This window comes from Pithys albifrons, chromosome 2 (assembly GCF_047495875.1).
Source record: "Pithys albifrons albifrons isolate INPA30051 chromosome 2, PitAlb_v1, whole genome shotgun sequence".
NCBI lineage: Eukaryota > Metazoa > Chordata > Aves > Passeriformes > Thamnophilidae > Pithys > Pithys albifrons.
The window spans coordinates 76,966,742-76,992,629 of NC_092459.1; the positions used below are offsets into that span (position 1 = coordinate 76,966,742).

Consider the following 25,888-nt stretch of genomic DNA (forward strand, 5'->3'; position numbering starts at 1 on the left):
ATTGTAAAGTAGAGTTCAAGTTTCAGGTTCCTTCAAGTCTTTAACCATAGGAACACCCCTGCCTACTGTAGGAACCTCCAAGACAGCACCTCAGATATCAGCTATTCATTTCTACCACAGTGCACAACAGTTACTCTGAACAAAATGCTTGTGGCAAGCTAAGCAAAAGAAATTAATTGTTGACTAAAAGTATTTGCCTAGTTATGGTAATGTTCTCAACTTGATGCATTGTGAGCAAGCTCATCAACTGGGATAATTGTGGTGTACAAAGTTATTTATCCATGAAGAGTATTACCTAAATGGTTTTAAAAGGGGAAATGGTTGGTGAGTCATTAAAAAACCCCAAAACTCTAACTGCTTCTTCATTCAGTACTAGCTACAAAACATGGGATTTTAGTGAATGCAGCATCATCTGTTCAAAACGGTCTTAAGTTCTTACCAGCCCGTATACTTATCTGATTTTAAATAGTTTGACATCAAAACAACCTAAGTCTGTTCAAAAATGCAAGCCAACAGGATTATAGAGCACAAAGGGAGGGCAGGATATTCTACCATTTCAGTTATTACCACCTCTCATTTAACATTCAAAGTAAGAGTTGTCAGGGAATACAAAGAAATCAGCTATGCATCACGCATTTTCTTTAGAATTAATAAAATATTGTAAAATAAAAATCAAGTAAAAATTCTGTAAACTCCTATCTTGCTGCAACCTTTTGAACAATACAATGTATTCTTAACTGTTCAGGATTCATTTAAACACAAAGGAATTCAAGCCTTCAAAGTAAAAGGTTACAGTGTTACACTTTAGATGAACATGTGTCCAACATGACTTAAAGCTCTGATGAACATTCACCTTTTCTTCCAAAGCATGACCTTCTCCTGGTCCCTTGTAAGGAGCCACAAGCTTCCAGGTAACAATAACAACACTGCTGGGATCAAAAGCAGACTCAGGAAAACCTCTTTTGATATAATCTGATGCAAGTTGCAAGACACCCGAGGATGAATCTTCTCTGTAATACACATTTCCATGTCCATCTGTTGTGTCCAGGTCAGCCATAAAAGGAGCGATAGCCCCAAAACTCACTGGGAATTGACCAAGATATTCTTCTTCACTTGAAGGTTCATTCACTGCAATAATCCCATTAGTGGTAACCTAATAAAAAGGCAAAAATTGTAACAGAGATACTGTTCATATGGCTGTCTCCCACACACAGGTCTCTAGATCACAATATTTTCATTGCATTTTGAAAAGATATTGAGTCAAAAATCAGGTTGATATTTGAAAAATTTTTCAAGTTTTTGTTTTCCATGATATGTCAGAAGTCCTTGGATTTAAGTAGCCTAAAACCAGATGTCTACTTTATGGACAGATCAGCCTTTTATCCCTAGATAAAGATTTTAGATATTTAAACTTCAGATACTTATTGCCTCTTCTACCAAAGATATACCTCCCCATAATTGCTTTAGGATCTTATAGTACTTCTGAGCAAAGAACTAATCTACACATAGATGCCAACCCTAAAAACCACTCCATGCTTAAATATTGTAATAGTTTGGGTGGAAATCTTCTGTGAAGATGAGCAGATTTTTCTTTGCCTGGCCAGGACTGCTTTAATTTTCACTTCACTACAACCACCCTCCTAGAAACTTCTCTGCTACTGTGCAAGGCTGATGACATCAACTGCTGCTCATGTTTAAGACATGCTGTGAGCACAGCTCTTATACCAGAGGTTATGGAGGTGAGGAGACAGAATTTCCATAGCAGGCCTATAAATTCCCTTACAACTGAGTGGACAGACACAGTCCAATGGAAAACTGGATCTATTATTTGAAGGTGGGAGGGGAAAAAAGCATTAACATATATATGCAAAACTCTTGGTTTGAAAATGCATGCATACTAGCTCAGTGAGACAATGGCTCACAGCCAACCATCTCCGACTAAAACTGAAATAAATACATATAGACAAGTTAGGTGCCAGGGCACATCCAAGTGTGACAGCCAACCTCTGCTGGCAAACCAGAGCTGACTCTCACACACACAAGCAGCAAGCAAGACTACAAGTGTCAGGCCTTGAGGCAGTGCACAGACTGCTCACACACAAACCCTTCTTCCAGATATGCATGGCACTGCATGAACTAGCCACACACAAATCTACTTCCAGGTCTTGAACTACCTGGTAACAGGACATATCTGTAACCTGTGGGCAGCCAGGCACTCTGGACCTGATACCATGTACACAGGGGATGCAGAAAGGGACAGAATTCCCAAAACTGTCACTACAAGCTATGAAACCAAAACTGCTACCTCCTACAGACTGATCTCACTCACAGGGATTCTTGCGAGTCCAAGAAGAACAAACTGGTGCTGAATCTTTTCACAGAGTCAAGATGTTCTCAACATTAAGCAACCTTTACGAACACTTAAAGTGGGTCAGAATGGCTACTGTGACTCAGACTGCAAGGTCACTAACCCAGTAGCCTGTTCCCAGCTGTACCAGCTGTCTTACAGATTCAGCGAAACAAGAGGATGTGCACATACTTCTCCAACCAGGCTCCAACCGCATTTACCTCAAGGGATTCCCTGTGGTTTGGCTGTTGATTCATCCTCAGTGGATCTTTTTTCACATATTTGTAGAGTCTTCCCTTCAACACAAACTTTATGCATCCACAAAATCCCTCAAAAAGGAGCTCCATGAATCTGTGACTCACACCTTGAGTTCTCTCCTACCTTTGTTTTCAGTCTGGCTCCCAGTTTCATATTGGGACATAAAAAAATCCTACCCTGTCACTCCCACTATGTAATTTCTCCTCCAGAATGAAGACCCCCAGTCTACTCATGCACTCTCTGTACAAGAGCTGTTCTCTGTCTCTGATCACTCTCATAGTCTCCAAATTTTTCTTCCCCCTTTTTCTGCTACATAATTTGGTAGCAAGGAGGCCAATAGGAGGCCACTTATAGTCTTCACAGAGAAACTATGGGTTGCGCAGGCCCATCAAGGATTCAGGCTACCTGCATCTTGATAACATCCTTTAAAATCTGGACCACCACTACTACTGCTACCTACAACAAATCAGAAAAAGTGTAGTATGAGAACTCATGATACAAATCACCCCTTCATGTACAACACACACCTATATTTTGAACCCTCCTTTAGCTACCCAGGGGGTCAAAGCACACTCCTGGCCACTGGCTAGTGGTCAGTTTGCTTGGTGGATAACTGGATAATGGTTAGCACAAACTATTAGCTAAACTTAGCAAATAGTTCCCACAATATATCAGAATTTATTTTCCAAGTAGCTTGACATGTGCTGACTGTGTTGTCTGTAGATGTATAATTCCACTAACAGCTACAGTGTAAAATATTTTAAAAATTAAGATCATGTGAAAAGCAGAAAGTTGGCTTTATGTATGAACAGGATATCTGAGATATATAAACAGTAAATAGTCTGCACAAGCATGATGGGAAAGAAGTTCATGTTAGAAAGGGAGAGAAGCAGCTGAATTATGACTTAACATTGTCCATCCTAAGGCAAATTATTAATTTTAGGAATACAGAACAAGAGACAGCATGGGTTAGCTCAGTACAGATCCTGTGACAGCAGTCACACATGCAACAGAAATCTAGCCTAGAAAGGTTTCTAGTACTCCTATGACATCTGTACACTAGAAAATGCCTCATATTCCTCTCAAGCAAAGTTAAAACATGTCTGAAAATGAAAACCCACCAATTATACTACACCACTGGAAGATAGTATGGAAGATGGTGGGCATTATGGTCTGTTTGCTAAGACCATTATCAAGGAGATGTACTTGAAGTAATAAATTTAGAGTAAATTAATTTTTTCCCTTCCTTCTCCTTGCTTGCACTTTTTGTACACAAGCAGCCCTACTCCCACTTTAAATACTCTTGTGAGAGATGACTGGTGTCTGAAGTATTTTAAACAAATTCCATGCTCTTCATCAGATTTGTTGTGTGCAGACATTGTGGCTTCATGATCCCCCATTTATGGCAGAGATTAAAATAACATTAAAAGAAAATACATCAGGACTAGTTAATACAGCAGAATATATTGGAACCAGAAAAAAGGGCCCTTCGTCTTTCACCTATTAGTAACATGCTTCTGACTGTTCTTTTCCTATTTTGCTAAGAACTTTAATGCAAAAAGTAATTTCATTAAGGAGATGCAAAATGTCAATCCCATTTTTTATTTTTGTAGTTTATAAATGAGACAGTTGACTTTTAAATGTTAAGGGAATGTTTGGTTGCATGTACTCTATCATCCCCCAAAAATATTTGCAAGCCATTAAGTGAAAAAAAACAAACACAAAATGCTCACTTTGTGCAGTGATTTTTAGTGTAGAGCAAGAACACTCATCAATAACGGATAAACATCTTTAGCTTTCAGATTTAACAATATATTTGTATTGAGAAAGTTGGTGAATAGTAAGATTTAACTTTACCCTATTTCTTTTAAGGTCATGCAGATAACTTAAAGTGTGAATTCCAAAATAAAGAGAAGTAATTCAGGGTAAGTACTAGGTTTCATCAAAGCATCATTCCTGTCAGAAGGGAAAGGGGGGGGGGAAAAAGGCCTAAGGTGGGCGTTGTCTAAAGACCAGCTTTAGAGTATATCTTTCCTTTTAGGGTATAACACTATTTAACTTGACAGGAACTAACATAGATGTATTTTTAGCATGTTCAACTTCTGGATTACATACATAGTTAACATACATTTGTGGTTTGTAGCAGAACAAATTGCACACACACTACTATATTCCACACTGACAACCAAGTCAGGAGGAGGAAATGCAAAGTAACAGGCACATCTAGTAAGAGAAAACGTCCAAGAAAAAATTCAAATTTCAAACAAATGAGGTATTTTTTCCCTGATCAGTGACAAGGCATTTTAAGGACTTGAATATTTCTGAGTAAGAGTTTAGAAAATTACATTTACTTTTATAATGAAGTGACAATTGACTTAAAGCAATAAAACTTTCTAATCCAAACTCAACCAACTATTAATTTAGCAAGTTAATAAAAGTAAGGATTAAAAAAATTGAACCAAGCTTGCCTTAAAGGATTCTTGATTCTTTCCCAAATGGAGATAATCCCTAATTCTTCCATTTTTCCACTTCAGTGAGCCTTAGTGTAAACCAAAAAAGACTTAATGAAAGTGTGCTATTAAATAAAATAGATCAGTGTGGGTTAGTGATTGGATTCAATACTATAAATCTTTCACAGGAAAACACCATATTGAAGATTACAGTATGTGAAAGTCTGTTTCTACTTATATGAAATAAAAGTTCTCTCTTCTGTCTATAAAAAAAGGTTTCTTTGCCAAGGATTTTATGACAAGCTGTTACTAAACAATTGTTTCTCAGAACTCCTTGCCATTTTGTTCATATGTAGAGCTAACTCAAACACCTCAGCTTCTACAGTGCTGAAAAAAATAAAAAGAGAACCCACAAATTTTCAACTGATTGAAGGTCAAAAGGCAAGTTCTCAAAAATTAAGATAAACTTATCACATTATCCTGATGAATCACACAGAAAAAAAATTAATCACAACACATAATCTGATCCAGGAATTTCTATACATCTTATAATGCATAGTACATGTTAATTGTATCAGCTTGATAACATTTACTACTAACTAGCTACACTTCAATAAATCCCATTTGCCAAATAACATCATAGAGCTTAATAAGTACTCATGGCAAATATACAATGAAAATGTGTACTGTGAAGGTGCTTCTAAAATGCTTAATACATTTCCTTAAAAGGCTTACTTCTCTTTTTCCTACCCCCATACAGTTTGCACTGGGCTTCTCTTTTGCAATACTTGTGCCTTATTCAATGCAAGATAAAAGTCTTTGCCCAGTGCGCAGACTGATAGTGAAGTGCCATTCATTAAAACTGCTCATCCTTAGTACTGAGTAATCATGCTGGCAGAGCCCTAAAAGTGAGTCTGAAATAGACCTTATAGAAGTATTCTTTCAGACAAACACTAACTAGAGCTATTCCTGGGGCATGGGCATCGGCAAGTAAAAGGATCATTAAACTTAAGAAACCTGACATGGTTAATCAGTTTACTTTGAAAACTCTGTCCCCTTATCTGACACATTACTTGTTGTCTTTGCTTCTCAGTGGCTGGATATACAGCCTGCTATCTTTCAAGAATACATCTGGGCTTTAAAAAGCGTATCTTTTACTTAGGTTGGGTAATCAGTGGCCAAACTTAGAGTACAGAAGACTAGACAATGAGCTAAGGGTCAAACTGAAGTCTGAACTCCACTTAATATTATATCTTTGCTGCCAGGCTCAGCAAACAACATCTATTTTCCACACAGGCATAACTTGAACCCCACAAAACTTTGTATTTCAGAAATGATGTCAGGATTCATCTAGACTGGGGCAGTATGGACAATGAAAAAGAGCATAACTTAAGTGGTAGAACTAATATAACTCACTGTAGAAGCAAGCATGTTATATCTTCAGTGAATATCCATAAAACAGACTCAGGGACATAGGAACTACACGAAATTTTGCATGTGCTCACAAGGGAGCTCTAGTTTCCCAGGTGTCTTCAGGTAGGTTAGTCCACAGTTGCATCTTAGACCCATGATGCTAAAACACAGTGGTGTATCTGGGCAGGGAGATGGGTTTATCAGATTAACGCACTGAACATACTGTGCCTTCCCCATTAGGCCTTTCTAAGTAGCGCCTTCAACTGTCAGCCTACATGAGGCTTCAGAGGAACAGATGTAATGATAAGACATGGAGTATTCTTGCAGTGTTCTGAAGATACACTGCCATTTAAAACATCTTTTTATGGTTACTTGCTCCAGACAGTCTGTTTTCAATCCCACCTTCAAATACTGAACACCCTTATTAGCTATAAACATGCACACATCTTTGAGATCCAGATTCTGCTGTAAGGCACGCACACACAGCTGAGCTCTGCCTGCAGCACAAAGCCTGCAATTACTCTGAATGTGGATGTCCCCTGCCCAAGAGACTCTTCAACAATGAACATCTGAAAGCACCCCGGACATTAAGAGGCAGAAAGCACCCTGGGTACTAAGAGGTGCAAGTCTTGCACATGTCAGGCTGCTGGTTAGACACTCATAGATTCAGTTTTATGACTTCGGCGTGCTGAAACCCACAAACCAGACCACAGCGAGGATGTTTCTTAACTGAACACAGTCTGTGTGCATAAGCACTGAGATCGCTTGGGGCTGGCATTCACCCCGGTTAATCGATTATACTTTCTTTACCCTGCTACTACTCGTTGTGTCGTCTCCCAGGACAGACTGTACACGGCGAAGAATCGGCGGCAGCAGCAGTGTGACAAGCACATTAAGGCGGCCCCTAATACCCAGTGGAACACAACTGTAACAATTAAGATCTTTGCACCGACGTCTGACCTCGGCGCTCACACAACCGACATGAAACCCAGCAAGCACCCCCTCGCACCAACCCAAAGTGCCACCGAAGCCCCCAGGAGCCGCCCCGACGCCCCGGCAGCCGAAGGGGGCCCCACACTCACGTAAAGGGAGCGGACGGCGGCGCCGTAGAAGCGCAGTGCCGTGCTCAGCTCCAGCGCCGCCGAGCGTACATCGTCCCCGGGCTCCAGCGCGGCATCGCCGAGCTCCGCTCCGTGCGGCAGCAGCACCAGCCGCTCGGCGGGCACCGCCAGCGCCAGGAGGGGTAGCGCTAAGAAGGACAGCGGACAGCTCGGCGCGGAGCACATCCCGGCAACTCCGTGCGCAAGGCAGAGCCGTCCCGCCGTATTAAGCGCGGGCAGCGGGGGCGGCCGGGCCGGGCCGGCGGGCGGGGGCGCCGCGGCCAATGGCGCCGAGGGGGCGGGCAGGACCACAAGCCCGGGACCCTTGCGAGACGCTCCCACAGTCCGGAGTGCGAGGCAGAGCGAGGGGGGCTCAGCCATGGAGGTCGCTCCTGGCCCGAGGCTTCGCCCGCCGCCTCTGAGCCTGCGGGAGTAAAGCAGGGTCCGCGCCAGCACAGGGGGACGGGATCTCGGGGCGCTGGGATAGTGACGCGCAACAGCCTTAGGGATCAGTGTCGCTTGTGGGGTGCGAAACTCGGGAAGCTAAACCGCTGCGGGGTCGCAGGCATGCGAGAGATGCCTTCAAAACCACAGCTCTCTGCAAGGACCGGTGGGGTTTCTGCCTTAGTTTGGAAAACGTGGACTCAAAGTTACTCCAGCAGCTGTAGTGTCTTCCAAAAGCTGGACTATCTTTCAGCAGCACGCCAACAGCTAACACACCGAGACCAAGTACCAAAATCAACATGGGAAAAAAAAAGAATCCTTCTGCTGTCTTCTGAATTAATTTTAATACCAGGTGGTTACTTTCTGGGGAAATGAATAAATATGTTTCATAAATTAACACCACCTATGGCAGAACTGCATCTGGTTTTAAAATAAAATTAAAACTACTATAAATCTGCAAATGAAAAATCACTAATGATATGAGATACAGACAAAAGTAACACAGCATACATAAATACACTATTTCTAACTATGTATTCTTGTTTTATAGCCTTGTCCTGCTCTTCTGGAACACTCAGAAGCAACTGAATAATGGTTATATATCATATATTTTCCCCAAAGCTTCCAGCACTGTTTAAAGATTTCATTGTGGCCAGTAAAGTGTATGCTGTGATATTTCCAGATACTTTTTACAGCATAAAATCACCTGAGGGAAGGCAGCTAAAATGCTAGCCACATGCTTTTTACTTTTCTTTAAATGCCTGCTTTTTTTTTCTTGTAAGAAAACACAATTTTGCATTTGGCAGATTTCAAGAGCACAAGACATTCCAGGGAAGAGCTATAACCCTGTCTACCTGGAATAGAGAAACACATCTGTCAAACTAATCACCATTATCACTATCAACTATTTACAACTGACTTCTATATGTCAGTGAAAACAGTCACTGAGACAAGTAACATGGTGGAGTGGGAGGAAGGCAAATCTCTGCTTGAGTTCTTACTGTACTTTAACCTGCAACTTCCCTCCATGAATTTTCAGGGCCCCTAAGACATTAACTGGTGGATTCAAGGACATCTGGCTAACCACTGCTACAGGAACAGTCTGTTGGCTGGATCACCACTGTATCTGAGCAGAGTCGTAGGCACAAAGATGACTCAAGATACCCAAGTGAGTTATCTTTCTGCTCATTTGACAAATTGATATTTACACAAACTACAAGTAGTTAAGCCAACTGTAACTTCTTACTCACATTAAATGTGTACACTGGCATGCTGCCAGCTGCCTTCATCACAACATCATCTTCCCATTACAACTTTGCCTCCCCAGCATAAACCCATTTCCAAATGTGCAGAACCTAAAGGAAAGATGTGTCTGTGCAATGCAAATGCATAGCAAAGAGAAAGCCTGAACTGAAACCCCTAATATCACCAGACCTTTTATACACATTCACAACAAAGACATTATTTCTGTTAGACTTGATGTTTTTCATAGCCCCATTTTCCCTCAGTATGAAAGTCAGCCTCAACAAGAGGAAGATAACAAGAAAAGTCTGATAGGGCAACATTTTCCTGTCAGATCCACATGATTTCCTAGTATTATGTCCAGAATTTGAAAGACAAGGACCACTAGAAAGCTAGACACTTGGTGCAGTAAATTTGAAATCAGTTTGAAGGCTGAAGAGTTAAACATCTCCATCTACAAGTTTTAAATACAGGACAATATCCTTTGTCCATTAGTCAGCATACTGAGACTGTTTAGTCTATGTTTACCTTAAGAGGATTGTGGTGTTTCTGTTGTAGCTGAACAAGTTTACCTTGTATACAGCTCCCACTGTGAGGAGTAGTAAGAATTGTTAGTTTAAAAAACAAAAACAAAAACAAACCAAAAAAACCAACAAAAGCCAAACCAAACAATTTTCTGTTGTCCTTTATAGAATCTTCAATAAAGACCTGGAAAAAGGATGCAAAAGCATGCTTATGTTGCAAAGTAATTAATTGGGCAATATTAATGGCTAACACCAACCAGAAAGCCTTCACCAAGATTTAAGAACGGTAGAAAAGTATTCAGACTCAAACTGAAGTATCACAATTGAGAAAGACCTTCCAGAACATAGCTGGTAAATGTCAAGAACTCCACATTTTCATTGCATCTTAAATCCTATATGACAGCAGTTTACAATGCAACAGCAATCCCTGAGCTGCCACTGAGATTCTGTACAACAAATGAACTGGTTTTATTGTGTTACAAGGAGGTAAGTGACATTTTCTAAAGTGATATAATGACACCGTTTTTCCAGAGATTGCTTGTGAGATCAGAGATGTCACAGAAAATTCACCACTTGAAAGAACTCAGACTGAAACTATTAAAAAGATCAGACAACCAAAGTAAGCACCATACAAGGAATTGCTAAAGAACCAAACATGTGTACTTGATTAACTGATAATGGGGAGAAGATTTGATTAAGATCTTGCATCAAAGATAGGGAATGTCTTCAACTCAAATATCTGCAGATTGCTACCAAACAGATGGAGGAATTCTAAGGGTGAGTTTGAGGGTTACAGATAACTAGGACACTGGAATAACTAAAAGGAGCCATGAAACAATGTATCAGAAAATGCTTCCTCACCATGGGCTCTATTTTCAGATAAGTCATTGATTGGGCATTGTGGAAGCAGAATGACAGAAAACTTTGAGAAGTCAGCAATAGGTTGGTGAGATTACTAAACAATAATAATTATTCTTTAAGAAATAATTCTGTATTTAACAATGGAATGAGACAGCCCAACAGATTTTGACCTGAATTTCTGTGTTCACAGAGTACTAAAATAGCTCACAGGTATACACATCTATTTGAAAACTTTCACTGCCTAAATGTGAAGATATTTGAAAAAGAGGGTGCAGACATGGAGAAGCTTGACATTTTCAAGCTCCTGCCCAGGTTCCATTAACAGAGAAAAGGGAGTTAGTGCCCCTTTGCTGACAGAACTGAAGGAAGGAAAGTATTTTCCTGGGCTCCTCGTGATGGTATTCTGCTGTCCAGCAATGACCAAGCATTTTAGTGGATTGGTCATCAAAGGACAGAATAATCATATAGTAATAAACTGGAGAGAATTGAGTATTTGGTATTCTGGCAAGAAAGAATAGGACTGAGGTCTGCTGAGAAGAAGCATTTATCAGAAAAAGAAGGTCATGGGAATCAGAGAGTCACAAGCAAAGGCAAGCCTCACAGGAAGATCATGGAGTGCACATCATAAATTTAAATCACTCTGTCTTGGAATGCGGTGTTCATTGTTCATTAGAGTGGAACATGATGAGATTTCTTCTGTAACTCTACATGAGCCAGCATCACTATGTAGGGCACACAACACAGGAGCAACTTCAAGAAATGTGTATTTTGCAGCAGAAGTCTCTACAAAAGAAACCAATTTTGAGGTACTCTTAGATGCTCTTCAGAAGAGATGCACATGAAAGGCCATATTCTGTCTGCAAAATACAGAAGACTGTAGAATCCCATTTTTTTCTCTCATGAAGAGGTCTTACAGGGGAATGAAAGGACAAACTTCTTGCAAACTCATATGCTGCTCTGGAGAACAGCTAGGCAAGAATAGTGATGTGTTAAAACTTGGCCAATAACCTGGTCAGTACAGAAGAGATATATTGCTGTGGTATAATGGAGGAGGACAAGAAACGTGGGAGAAACAGTATCTCTCAGGCCCTTCCTAGGTCTGGTGCTGGAGAGACACTATACTTTTAGGGTAGCCTTCATCTATTTCTCTCTCTCATTAGAACTGGTAACTCTATCAATAGGGGACAGGAAAAAAATCAGAGAGGAAGTTATGCTTATATAGTCATGAACACTTTTCTTCATCCCAGTTTATAACTTAGGAAAAATTAGATGGAAAATGAAACACAAAAATATGAGCATCATGAAAAATGGCTAGATAAAAAGGCAGCCTTCTGATCCTCCCACCTTCATGTAGCCACATGAAAAATATTACCATTTTAATCTTATATATAACTTTTTGATCAAAATATCCTTCTTATATCCTAATGCTTGTTCCCTTTCAAGAACAGACTGTCCAATCCAGTAGGAATTCTAGAACTTCTTTGTAGTAAGAGAGTTGTAATAGGCAAGAGGGTATATAATTAGTTTTCTATTTAAATATTCAGCACAGCCCTATTATACCCACTCCAAGCCTTACTGTTTTATTATTTAAAAGTTTTAGCTTTGTGCCACGAAAGACTCCAAACAGACAACAAAAAACTACTTCAGACTTTTAAAAAACACAGAGAAGACAGGAAGACAAAATGTATGACCATTTTCTCATATACCCAGAAAACAATTACGATATGAAGAAACATTGTTTTTTAAACAATGGGAATGGGATGTGGAAAAGCAATTTGAATGGAACAGGAAGACAGCTGTGGAAAAGGTATCTTTCACCTCCTATCTACTCCAAGACCAAGGAAATAATTACTCTGACCAACAGATACTATGTCAGATTTCAGAATGGGTGTATTACACACGGAGTAAACACATATTCTTGTAGCCTGGTGAGGAGATGGTATCAAATGCATCTCAAGTTAAATCATCACTTTGGATTGAATGTGTATTAAACCAAAAGCTTTGCTAAATGTTGTATTCTGTTTCATGTGGCATTCAGACTTTGACTGGGACCTCAGCTGTAGATGGAACACCCAAAAAGATGTTACATTGAGTCCCAACAGCAAAGCTTCCAGATTATAACCAGCAAGAAAAAAAAGGCCAAGCACTGAACTGATGGGTGTGGTGGCTGGGGATTCAATAAAAAATGGTTACACAAGAAGTTCATCCTCAACTTTTCTAAAATGGTTACACAAGAAGTTCATCCTCAACTTTTCTACAAACATTGAAAAAGGCTAATAAAGTCTGAAACACTGACAGTCTCTTCTCTGACAGCCAAGCTACTATTTCACATCTGCCCCTTGCTCTGTCTACACAGCACTCAGCCAGCCTCACAGAGTCTGGCCCTGCCTACATTCTCTGCCTGCTAGAATAATGCATCTTGCAACAATTCTTTTAGAAAGAGTACATGGTTTCTCACATGAGTCTAAATAATCACACTTCAGAGAAGGCACTTCACCCATTCTCCCTCCTGATGATTGAATGATATTCCTTTCAAGGAAAAAAACTTATATCTGAAACTGATTTTTCTGAAGTTTAATCCATTGCCTAAGGTAGTGAAATTCATTCAGCAGAATCTATCATATTAGTTTGTGGTTCATCTTTATGTGTAGACACAGTTGTGAAAGCCCTGCAGAGAGGGAGGACAAGGTTCCCCATAAGTCCATGTTTGGCCAGATTGAACACTAGGTGTTAGTATTTCCTGTAATGAGATTGCTTGTAAATGTTTTCACTTTTGGGCAAGGTCTACTAGGAACAAAAATGCCTCCACACAAAAGAGAAGATGTAAATGTTTTCTGATCTCTCCTGGGCAACTGTTCAAAGTTAGCTACACAGAAGACTTTCTGCCTTCAGGAATCCACCAGTACACAAAAAAACTTCCTACAAGGAACTGAAATTTATTTCTGATTTTAAGATAATTTTCTGAGTGAGGTGAATATGTGTGCTCAGAGGAAAAAATCTTGCCTAAGGATGGCTGAATCTTAACCTTAGACTCCAAGAACATTGTCAACAGGCAGAATTTTGGAGTGACAATTCTGCTAATCATTCCACAAAAAATGGTAGTAAAAACTGAAGGGTATTGACTCAGTGTTTTGGGGTATTTTCTTCATAAGTTTTCTAGTACCTTGAGTTGAAATTGTAGCTATGAGGTGCTCAAACCTATAATTATTTGTTTTCAGATTAGATATGCATAAGTTCAGGAGCGTATACATTTTCATTGTGAAGGCCTAATTTGTATGTTTGGAGATAAATTATGTCTCAAGTATTCGCTCTAACACACCACAGATTTTCATGTTGAAAGAAGATTTTTTTGCTTTTTTTTTTTTCTTTTGCTCACCTGTGTAAAGACTGTGAACTTTCCCCTGACTTGAAACAGTCCAGATTCAAAAAAACCCAGGAGTAATTTCATGAATTACAGCTTTATTATTTCTGACCTGAGAACTTATATCGCTGTTCACTTCATTTGGAATCTGCAGGCTAATATAAACAATGACCCACTCATTTCTTCCCAAACACAGTTTAGTGTTTTAATCTAGGATGTAACACTGTAGTTTTGTCATAGAGCAACAATAAAACATAGAGATCTGCACTAAGCAATTCAGCACAGAAACAATCATTGCCCCTGGGAATAAGAGGCATTATTTGCAAATGCTGGGATTGATGCAATAACTTATTCATTGGAGAAATGACAGGGTAAGAGCAAGAAAAGTCTTCTCTACAAGTAGTTGCTGAGAACAAACCCTGTATGTAGGCTACACTCCCAGTTGAGAGCAGGACAGGGGATGATTCCCGAGGCCAAGTAGCAAGGATTGTGTCCAAACTGATAACCCCTAGACCTCACTGGATGCATCCACACTACACAACGTTTAGGCCAGGATCTCTGCCAGGGTACTCTAGCCCTAGGTTACAATTTGTTTTGTTCTGCCCCCTCCTTCCTTGCCCCTGTTCTCAGTGTCTGTAATAAAGTGAACTGTTACACAGACCAGGAGTGGTTCAGTTAAAGCACAAAACTAAGGGGACATATCATATGCCACAGCCTGTAACAGGAGGGTATGTGCAGGTATTTGAAGTCATGAAGCCTTTGGACTGGGTCTGGAAGATCAGAAAGGACCAAGAACAAAGTCTGGTCCTGGCTTGTGGCTGCCTTTTGAGAATGGTTCTTGGAGCAAACTGTTGCCAGACCACTCCTATGCTTTGTCTTGCAAAGAGCCTTTTGGAGTGGTCAAGGACACAGCCAATATGCAGATTGATACTCAGGGGTTCTGTGCACAAGAGAGATCCCTGGCACTCTCTCATTTAGCAGTACAGATACACCTATATATTTGCAGTTAGAGGCATATTTCTAAGCTTTTCAAGGGGAGACACAGCAAGACTGTTAAAACTGAAAAAGCTACACTTCCAAATGAAAAGTTACCAAAACCCTTCTCAGGTAATTACTTGTTCTTGCACTGCAGTCATTATTGTACTTCTAACTAAATGACCTCTCTTGTCTTCTCTCTTATTGGAGTTATCTGAACACACTGTTAACATCCTTCTCTTTTACCTTTTCCTCACAAGGGCCTTTGACACTGTATCAGTTATCTGCATCCTAGTTTCCTTCCTTTTTTCTTTTTTTCAGAAGAGGCTTTTTATTATCTTTTTGGGATCTTAGGTCTGACCCTCTTTATGGCTCATTGACCAGTTCTCATTCCTTGAGTTCTTTCCCAGAAAAACTCAAGTCTGTTTGCCTTTAATTGCAAATCTTTTATGATTCTCTCAAACTTCCTGCATGAAAAACATTTGAATATTTTCCAGCAGCACAGATTTTTCAAAGTTACACAGTTGCACAGATCCGCCACTGTGGGTTATACTTATTTACAAGTAAGACCATTAAACTTAAGGAAATAATTGAGGAAAGAAAAGTTATTATGCAAAACAAGGTTATCTATATCTGCTTGTTAATTCTGTATTTTTCCTGCAATATGTAATAATTGTTATTTATGGATTTTAGGTATTTAATGCATTTGACCCTTGAAACAATGATTCGATCCAGCAATCCCGCCCATCTTTAGAGCAATTAAATACAGTATGAAATTGCCATTTAGAGAACCCTACTTACTATATGTACACAGTTTACATAGTCTGAAAAAAATAGGAAGATTAAATGATTGGGGGGAAAAATAATGAGGAAAAATGTGTATTACACTGGGCCCAATTTCTGACAAAATTACTGATTTTTGTGGATATTAGACTTTTTACCATCTGAGTGGGGAGTCTGACTTCTGAAGAATGAGTCACAGCATTTGAACAAACAAGAGCATTGTGTTCTTCCTGAGGGAAATCTGCAGTCCTCTGCTTCTTCTATATTAGTAAAAAAAATCCATTATTTAGTACTCAGGACAGGACTTTCACTATTCCAAAGTGTAATTCTTTTTCTGTGGCTTATTCCCTGCAACAGTGATAGAGCATAAAGCAGATTTTTGTACAGCATTCATAGTATAATAGTCTCAAAAATCATGGTATAATAGTTTCAACAATGCTTTCCATTTGTCAGATTTCCACTCCATCAAATTTCAAAATCTTTCCTGGTTATTTAAGAAACAAAAAAAATCAGAACCAAACAAACAGGAAAATTAAGTTACCAAAAAAATATGGCTTGTCCAATTGGCAAGTAAGAAAGCAGATAGAAAACTCAGTGGAGATTTCCTAACAACCAGAAGCAGCTTTCTGAAGCAGAGCAGATCATGTTTCTTCACAAGAAAAATGCCCATTTTAATTAAGAGTCGGTTTCTTACAGTGAATATGTAACAAAGAATTCTGTTGCTGGCTGCTAAATTCAGCCTCACTGGGGAGGACATGACTGATAAATTACAGCCGAGAAAGATACAATACTTATGCAAGAATTTTCATTTTGTGTGGTGGAGGAATTAAAAGGTTGGCCTTAAATATCTGCAAGCTCTTTCTGATATCCATAGATTGTGCCATTACTTTGAAAACAGGATTTATGCTTCTGAGTAAACCAAAACAGACTAATTTGACACAAGATAACAGCATAAAATCACTCCTGACAGTGTAGTATTTTTCAAGTAACCCTCTTATCCAAAGACAACAAAATACAAAGATAGGAGAATTGGAGCATAAAAGCTGTTTGGTATGAGTGTTGCCTGAATAACACCTTACCTTTAGAGTTTCCACAGCATCATGTCCATTTTATGTGGCAAGCTATGACCAAGACTAACTTGCTGATGCTAATTTTCAGATACTCATCAGCATGTTCTCCTTGTTTCATGCATCCAAGTGTTCTCTAAAACTTGGGAATATTTATGCCTGAGTATTTGCAACCTTGAGGTCTATATTTAGTAGCATATACATTATACATACAGAGGAACTTATAAGTACATTACCCTTATTATTTCACTTCCACTTGCAGTATTATTTTTCTAGTTTCTATGATTTCTGAACATTCATTACAGTGTACTATAATTTTCTCATGCTTTTCAGACTGACTTAAACAGAAACCCCACTCAAACTGCTCAGTCCTTTCTAAGGTCAAGACATTTGCATGTCTAAAGAGCCCATCTTCACTGAACATGTTTTTTCCCTTTTGGTACCAGACGTAAACATTTGTTACATATGCTGCTTCAGCAGAGTAACAACTCAGTTACTGTTCCAGCATCCAAACCAGCTGCTTTCAGCTGCTCCTACTGTGGCAGAGACAAACCCAGGACTGAGAAGAGGGTGTCTGCTGGATTTCTTCGGTAACCTCATTCCTTACTTTGAGAGTGTCTTTTTCAACTGAGATGGAATAACAAGGGGGACCAAAACCTGGATTTCAAAAAAGAGTCAGATGAGAGAAGGATAGTGGGAAAGAGAAAGAGAACTTGAGTAGTTTAAGTCAGATGATACGAGTACAACCCCTGTCACCACCAGCATTTGTTCATGCAAATTGTTCCATTTACTTTAAGGGGGTTGATCACAGAGTAATGAAAAACAGAGGAGCACAACTTGGGCTACCCCATCCTGCAGGTAAAGAAACAGGAGCTGGAAGGTTGCCTAATCATGTGTGCACTCCCAGCTCTATCAAATGAAACCCAGGATCTGGTTTCCTCCTGGTCATGGCACCCTGCAAGATAAAATGGATCTCTTTGATGGAAGATTACTCTTATCTCCAGTAATGCTCAGATGAGTGAATTCTCTAAATGAGTGCCTGCTGTGTTTGAATAAAGGAGAAATTCTGCCACTCAGTAATAAGGAAGGATTCTTGAAGAAAGGAAAGTAATAGACATGCCTGACTTGCTGGGCACAAGAAAGGAACGGGTGCTCATGCAAGGAGCAAAAACTGGGTGAAGTTAGTGCTTACTAAAAATGGAGCACTACACAAGAGAAGCTAAGATGATTAAACTGTGTATTTAGAAGTTTCTCCTTATTGAGATTGACTCTTGCTTCCTATGTTGAATCATTTATTTCTTCAGACTCTATTCCGTGAGTATTAAAGACTTCTTGGTGTTGCAGGCTTTCTCTTTAGGACAAAGAGTTTTGGCAAACTGCAGATATAACAAAGCAGAACCTGCAGGGCTCCAGCAGGTTTTACCGTGGCAGAGTCCCCATGCCTATAAAGCCAACAAGCAAAGATTTAAGCATATGCTATTCAACATGAATGGGCTACAATACATGATACTTTTAATACCACATACCTGGCAACCTTTAAAAGGTGACTTTTTAAAGTTGGCATCAGGTTGCTTGAGAACAGCCAAGAAACTACAATATCACATGGGAAGCAAAAGCTCACCACAAAGGATATACGTATGTAGCCAAAGTCTGAGGAAGAGGAGACTGAGGGGAGACTTCATTGTGATCTTCAGCATCCTCACAAGCGGAAGTGGAGGGGGAGGGACTGATCTCTTCACTCTTGTGACCACTGACAGGACTGAAGGAAACAGCATGAAGCTGAGTCAGGGGAGGTTTAGGTTGGATATCAGGAATAAGTTTTCCACCCAGAGGGTGGCTGAGCACTGGCACAGGCTCCCTGGGGAAATCCTCACAGCATCAAGCCTGTCTGAGTTCAAGAAGCATTTGGAAAATGCTCTCAGGCACAGGTTGTGATTCCTGGGGAGTACTGCAAAGGGCTGGGAGTTGGACTCGATGATCCTGATACTTCCCTTCCAACTCAGCATATTCTATGATTCCATGTTAAAGGATGTAAGCCTCTGTTGTACAGATCCAAAGGTTATTTCAAGACAGAAACAGAGTTCAGACAGACTCAAACTCCTAGCATGACAAACTGAGTCCAGCGACTGATGAGATGCTCTTGGCTGCCAATGTGCCAAGCCTTACACTTTGAGAGTGAGACAAACCACTGACTCCTACCACTCAGCTTTTTGAAGCGCTCTGCTGCAGGCTTCTTCCCAAAGGAAGCCGTTCCCTTCATGCTCCCCGACCTCCAGCCGTCCCACTGCAGCTAACACACGCCGTCTTTCTGACTGGAGACGTCGCTCACTGCCAACCAGTATCAAGTACCTCACAGACTTTGGAGGCTGTGGCGGGCGGGAGTTCGCACGGACCATGCTGGGAGGGGATCCCCAGGACCCCAGGCTGGCACGCGGCACTCCCAGCACAGCGCTATCCTCGGCGCTTTCCCACCGTGCTCCGGCACGGAGCAGTAACATCAGCACCCTCCGCTGGCCCCTGCCATGAAGACACCTGCAGGGAAGGGGCTGATCGGAGCTGCTGCTGGATCTGCTGTGCTGAAGCTAGGGTAATACACCTTTTTACTATACATATTAATAGGTCATACTCTGTAAGTAGCCTCCAGCTGCCTCCAGTCACTACACACATAACATAAAAGGAGGGGCAGTGACTTTAAAGCTTATGCACAGAAGGAGCACTTAATTTTAATGTCAATTATAAGATCATAAACTCCGTTATCACATATTAAAATATATCTTTTGGAACTTGTAGTTAAAAGTTAATTAATTTAAGTTATTGTGAATTATTGGAATAATAATTTCCCTCCAAGATTCCTAGCCATTGGATATGCTCAAAATTGAAACAAAGAAAAAAGGGGTAACCTAAACTAGTGCATCTGAGGAGGACAGGGTATCTGTGTGTGACAGCTTGCAAAAAATATCTTTCATTTAATCCAGAAGTAGTCACTCTCTGATTAAGCACGCTTACAGAAACTCTTGAGCTATGTCAAGGTGTCCAATAATAAATCACAAAGTCCCATGTTGAAAATATTGGTCTGCCAAAATCAGTTCACAATCTGAATACATATTTTTGAAGGGCTATTTTCTTTCCATTTAGTGTATGTGCATTCATGAAGGTTTGTACAGTTTATTTTTATTTTAGTGTCTGCTCCTGTAGAGCAGCAGTGATTCCAAGAGCTGGCTGATATGTATATTTGATTCTGATTACTCTTACCAGTTACACATTCTTATCAAATACATACGACCACCTAGACTGAAACTGGGAAAGGCCATTAGTAGCTGTTACATTTGCTTACTGTAACTACATGGATTTGAATATTTATGTGGAATTTAAATCGATAGGCTGCATTTGAAATATACTTTCCAAGATCATGTGAGTAGACACAGAATACACATGCAGTGACTAGATTAATTCTTTGCACAAATGCCTAGACACTAACCACGTGTAACAATACACAGTGTGTCAGATCTTCAGCCAGTATATCATGCAAACCTGAGTGAAATCCATATATACATTACTTCAACAAAGAAAGCAATCATAGTTTCCAAGATAGAAATAGATCCCTGAGTGGGGGGATAAAATCAGCATAACCTGAGTCTTCCATCACAAAATGCAATAGACATATTTGTATTTTCTCCTCATTAATCTCTGTGTTTTATAGTGAATTGAAAGAGAAAAGGCTGAGAATTTTCCCTGGTCTCTGTCTTGCAGGAGAAAGGATAGAAGGAGAGGTAGTTGCTTTACAGTTCCATGAAAAAGTATTTTTTTCCAAAATATATCTCATTCCTTCTAACATTAAATTGATTTTTTATATACTGCTATAAGGCTTTCATAAAGAGGATATACTGTGCAAATACCTGATTTCATGTTTTCTTTTTTTTCTTTTTAATAGAAATCACTTTCTTTTTACAAAGGCCTGTAAACTGAAGAAATGAAAATAATTCAGATTTAGTATGTCTCATGAAAATACTAGGAAGACTGATTTTTTCTTGTGCAACTCATTTTTATGGAGCTTTATGAGAGAAACTGACTGTCCACCCTACCACTCTTTTTTATTGCAAACATTCTCTGGCATTACTGTTTTACTTCTCTCAATTAAAAATTATTGATAGATGTAAACACAATAAAAGAGGTAGGTCATTAGAATAAACTAGATAAGATCCTAACCAAATTATAACCAAAGCTGTCTGAAGATAAAGACAGAGGCTTGCATAGCCTACCTTTGAAGATACAGTCCTGGAAATTCTTTCTTTCTGCTTCCAAACTTTGTACTCCATGTTTTTGTACATAGGACATGCTTTTAGCAATATGCAATAATATGCAATAAATGACCTAGTGCCATAGGCTTTGTAGGACTACAATTTTATACTTGTGGTTATCAAGAAACCCAACACTTAACATGACACATATTATGGGCACTTGATGTTACCAAACTGAGAAACAACTGGGACAAGGAGTCCCATCTTACAACAATCCCAACAAGCACTGTCAATTAGCTCAAATCACTTTTCATTTTAGCTGTATCATCAATGCCATCAACTGTTGTTTCTTTAATATATCTCTTGCATTTAAACCTACAAATTATGTTACACAAACCTGAAAGCATTTCACACTGATTAATAAGACTCAAATTCAGCTGCTCAGTTTCTTCCATTTAGGTTGTTTGAAATTCTGTGGATTTTTTTATTCATTTATCAAGTGTCTGTACCACCTTTGCCCAGCTGAGACTGAGACAGTCACTACTTTTTAAAAAGTATTTGGCAACAAAGTTTAAAAATAAAACAAACCCCGACAGTTTCTGATGAAACATACAGATAACATGTGCAATGACATTGCTAAGATGAAGCAAATACAGCTGCACATAGGAACATACCTATTAAAACATTTGAATAGCAGAAATGATTGAAGTAATTTTACTGCAGTGTTGGCTGTTCTAGAAGGAGGTTGGAAGCCTGCCATTGTACTATACTGGATTTTGCTCCAAAATAAATTACAGTCAGCACAGCTGGACGTAATAGAAGTATGTCCAGGATAAATACTTGCTCCCTGCCCTCCATCCCAACTGTTAAATCCTTCTATTCCCTTTCACAGCATGTACTACTGTATACTTTCAACCCTCTCCTCTCTACAAAGTTCCTCAGCTCTCCTCACTCTGTACTTACAAAGAGCTGATTTGACCTGATGCAAACCCTCCTTTTACCAAACATCAAATCACACATCTCACACTCTACAACCAGCAGTTTTGCTTAGCAATTCTGATTCCTCCTACAACACCTGTTGCACTGTCACTGTGAAGAATCGATCCTGTGGAAAAAAAATCCCTAAAGATAAAACCACAAAACGCTTGCAGAGGGGTTCAAGTAAACTTGCACTGACAACCTTAATTCCACCATTTCCTAATCTTTAAATAGTTAACATCTTATTTCTTAATACTTAGACATTATATTAACAATGTAATTTAAATTTTATTTATATTTACTAACATATTAAGGGATTATATTAATACAGCTACACAATGTATTATTTCTTTTATAGTCATGATGTATTATAAATGCATTGTTATAAATTCTTAATATGATTATTAAGAAATTAAATTTGCAGTTGTCCCTGATTTGGCTGGGATAGGGTTATTTTTCTTCTTAGCTGATACAGTGTTGTGTTCTGGCTTTACTAGAATAACGTTGACTAGTTGCTTGCTGGGGTTAAACCACAGCAGTGGCTAGGATGTTTATTTAATAAAATAAACTTACATAGACACAGGTTTATAACAAGAAATTAGAAAGACGAAGTTTTTGCTATCCACATGATGATATCATCAAACAGTTTGCTTGTGAGAATTTTACAAAAATCCCCCAAAGGTTAAGAAATAGCAAGTACTGTCTCCAAGCAGAGTTTCTCTTTAATGTTGTTCCTGTAATAACATCTGCAGCTCTGTTACTTCAAACTCTCATCTTTCTCTCTCTCTCTCTCTCTCTCTCTTTTTTTTCCCCATTATTTACCTTTTTTACACTCCTAGAGTTCTCTGCTCTGCTCCACCCACTAGGGCAATGCATTCAGCAGGGCCATGTGAAATCTAATGCATTTCATGTTCTGCAAGATAAAAAACGACATAAGCGGTTGGCACAATTATTGCATTCATGAAAGAATCATCTGTTATTGTAGTGTTCCAGAAACAAAAGCATTTCCGTTTATGAACATACAGTATATTCCTGTCACTTTTCCCCCATAAAACCAACATTTTGTCAAGCCAGCTCCTACTGTTTTTCCCATGATTGTATCTTAACGATGTAGAGGAGAAGGAGAAAAAGCCTAATCGATTTCTGTCGCCGAGGCACCGTTCTTAACCAAGTAAACCCCTGCAGAAACAATCAAGACAATGCTGGTTACTGCTTTGCAACAGGGGCAAATACGGAAAAGCTGCTGGTCGGGACAGGAAACTGCCTGGCTAAATGTAGCTGGCTAAAGGACATGAACCTATATAACAACTTCTGTTTCCCTTCCAGGGAATCTTTATGGAGGAAACAGGCATCTTCACTGGCAGGCAGTACAGAAAAGCAGATGCCCTCAGGAGACACTGAGCTGGAGGGGGACGCAAGCAGCTGCAACCTCTGTGTTCACCTCAGGTGACCAGCAGAAATAGAAATAGAAACGAAAAAAAACTAAGTTAGCAAACCCGTAATTTAAACCCATCGACAAGCAGCTGGTAAAACCATTCCTTCCCGTTTCCCACTTAGCACGAGGTGGCGCGGTGGTGCCGGGATGGCTCTGGCTCTGCCTTCCCTGCCTGGGGTTCGGGTCGCGCAGGACTCGCCTTATCGCTCCCCCCCATTCCCTCTCGTTCTCCTCACGGCCCGGGGCTGCTCTTGTGTCTCCACCTCTCTCCGTCGCCCGGCGTCTCGGGACAAGCCTGGTTCGGAGTTCTGGCGGCTTCCAGAGTGGAGCGGCTGGCGGGGAGCTCTGAGCCAGCGCTCTCTGTCCCTTCCTGTCGGCAGGCGGGGACGGAGCGGCGGTGGATCGAGTTGAGGAGTCCTGTGATGTCTTCACCTCCTTGGTGCTGACAAGACATCTCGGAGGAGGTGAGCAGGCAGCACGATCTGGGGGGGCTGTAGGTGACGCCCTTCTGCCATGCCAGATGAGTGCCAGCTCTGTCCCATTCCTCTAATTGAACCTGGAGCAGCTATCAGAATCCTTTGTCCTCAGGCATAGGCTGACGGTTTTAACAAGTCGTATGGCAGCAGGAAAGTAACAGCACAAACACACGTGTAAAAACATGGGATACAACATACAAGTGACAGAACAAGGTGCTGTTGGCTGAATCTTTCATGTTCAAAACTGAACGCAAACTTTCTGTTTGTTTGTTTACAGCTTGGTTTTAGCCCAGGATTTACAAATGTATGTCAGGTCTTTCGAGATGGCCTAAATTACAGGTTCACTAATGATGGAAGAAAGATCTTGTAGGAATTAATCTCTAAGATGTAAATTTGACACATATTTCAGGAATTCTCTGTTCCTCTGCACAGTTACATCATCTTGCAGTCCCAGACATGATCCTTTGCTTCCAGCTACAGTGCCTACTCCTTTCCATCTTGTTTTTCTATCCCAGAAAGGCCAGACTGGAGTCCCTCACCAACAGAAATGTCTTCATCACTGCTCCAAAGACAGCCCTACAGCTGACAAGTTTCTGCTGTGGCCATTCAGAGTCCTCATTAACCTGAGAAGGCTTGGGAAAGATTCTGGACTTTTTGCTTCCGGATCTAAATTCTCATCTGCTTGAGTGAACAGACAACCAGGGCTGAAGCAGTTGATTTCTAACATGTAGGGCCTTATTAGCTGTGAGCCAGATGCTTCATATTGTCTAAGTATCAGAAGCCAAGGGAAGAAAACTAATAAACTGCCTTCACTAGGTGTGGCTAAAATAATCCCTTTTCAAATGGACTTTTATTATTTATCCCTAAAGGTTCTTGTGAAAAAAAGACATGTTCCCTACCAGGAAGTGTCATAGATAATATAAAACCCCCAGACACTGGGCCAAGTGACCTTTAGCACTCAAATCCAACTCCCTCTCCTATCAGTTCATATCTAATCCACCTCCTTTTTCCAGTCAGCTCATACACAGCTGACTGACCTATCTAAGGGAATCCCCACTGAAAGGAAATGCCTAATTGCTTTAGTTCCTTTTTTATGGGTTTTTCCAGTGGGGGATGGGGATGGGTGCAAAGAGGGTGGTTAACCCTAAGTCAAAGAAAGAAGAGAAGACTAGAAAAGGAGAGGGTACATTCTACTTAAGCTGACATGGATTGCAAACATCTTTTTGAGTTATGGACTTATCCAGGAAACTAAAAGCTGCAAAGAATTATTTAAATTGGAAAATGCAACAAATAATTTTCAGTTGTTTTTAGTCTTAGACCTCAGTTTGCTGAGTCTTGCTTTAAACACTAAGGAACATGCATCATAGATGCCAGTGTCAGGGTGTCCAAGACTTTCCTACCAGTCTGTAATCCAGACTGCAACTCCAAGTTTGAGATTGCTCCTATTGCATGTTGTGCAATGGAAAAGTCTGCAGGAGAGCCTGAAATCTGTGGTTAGCCACCTAACAGAGACAAAATTTGTAAATGAAACAAAGGCAGGGGTGTTCTAATACTTCCATTTTCAGACTGTGTCTTTTTAAATCTTCTATTCACTGAGTAATGTATTTAATTATTTTAGAAAATTTTGTTCTGATCACATAAGGGATGAAATTACGAAACCACCATTTTCTTGCTTTAAAGCTATTTGCCTTGCTCTGATTAGTTTGTGCGGTGAGTTCCTGCCCTTGTTGCATAGGCATTACTTTATGTGAAGCCAATGGAAGCTTTGGCTGCCTTAAGGATTATGGGTTAAGGCCCTACATTTATACTGTTTTACGCCACTGTATGACCTAAATGAGATTAGAATAATAAATCCTGATTTATTATGAGGGTTTTATTTAGACATGTTTTGAGTATGAGGTCTGTGTCAGGATTAATAGTGAAATCTAACATGTCC

General features: G+C 40.0%; 2 protein-coding genes across 6 annotated transcripts in view; one reads left to right on the top strand and one right to left on the bottom strand.

Moving 5' to 3' along the window:
* NID1 (nidogen 1) overlaps positions 1–23,898 on the bottom strand; it is a 60,889-nt gene extending 36,991 nt beyond the window's left edge. For 2 of the 4 annotated variants that reach the window (XM_071549581.1, XM_071549580.1), the window contains exons 1-2: positions 7,551–7,793; positions 854–1,153 (exon numbers count right to left, since the gene is read on the bottom strand). In XM_071549581.1, coding sequence (XP_071405682.1) covers positions 854–1,153; positions 7,551–7,754 — 504 coding nt within the window. In that variant the 5' untranslated portion in view covers positions 7,755–7,793. Of the gene's footprint in view, positions 1–853; positions 1,154–7,550; positions 7,794–22,863; positions 23,060–23,675 lie in introns of those variants that run through there. The other 2 variants (XM_071549582.1, XM_071549583.1) reach the window with 2 other exon arrangements.
* The window catches only part of EDARADD (EDAR associated via death domain), a 405,148-nt gene that overhangs the window by 289,497 nt on the left and 89,763 nt on the right, over positions 1–25,888 (top strand). The gene's annotated exons all lie outside the window — the stretch shown is intronic.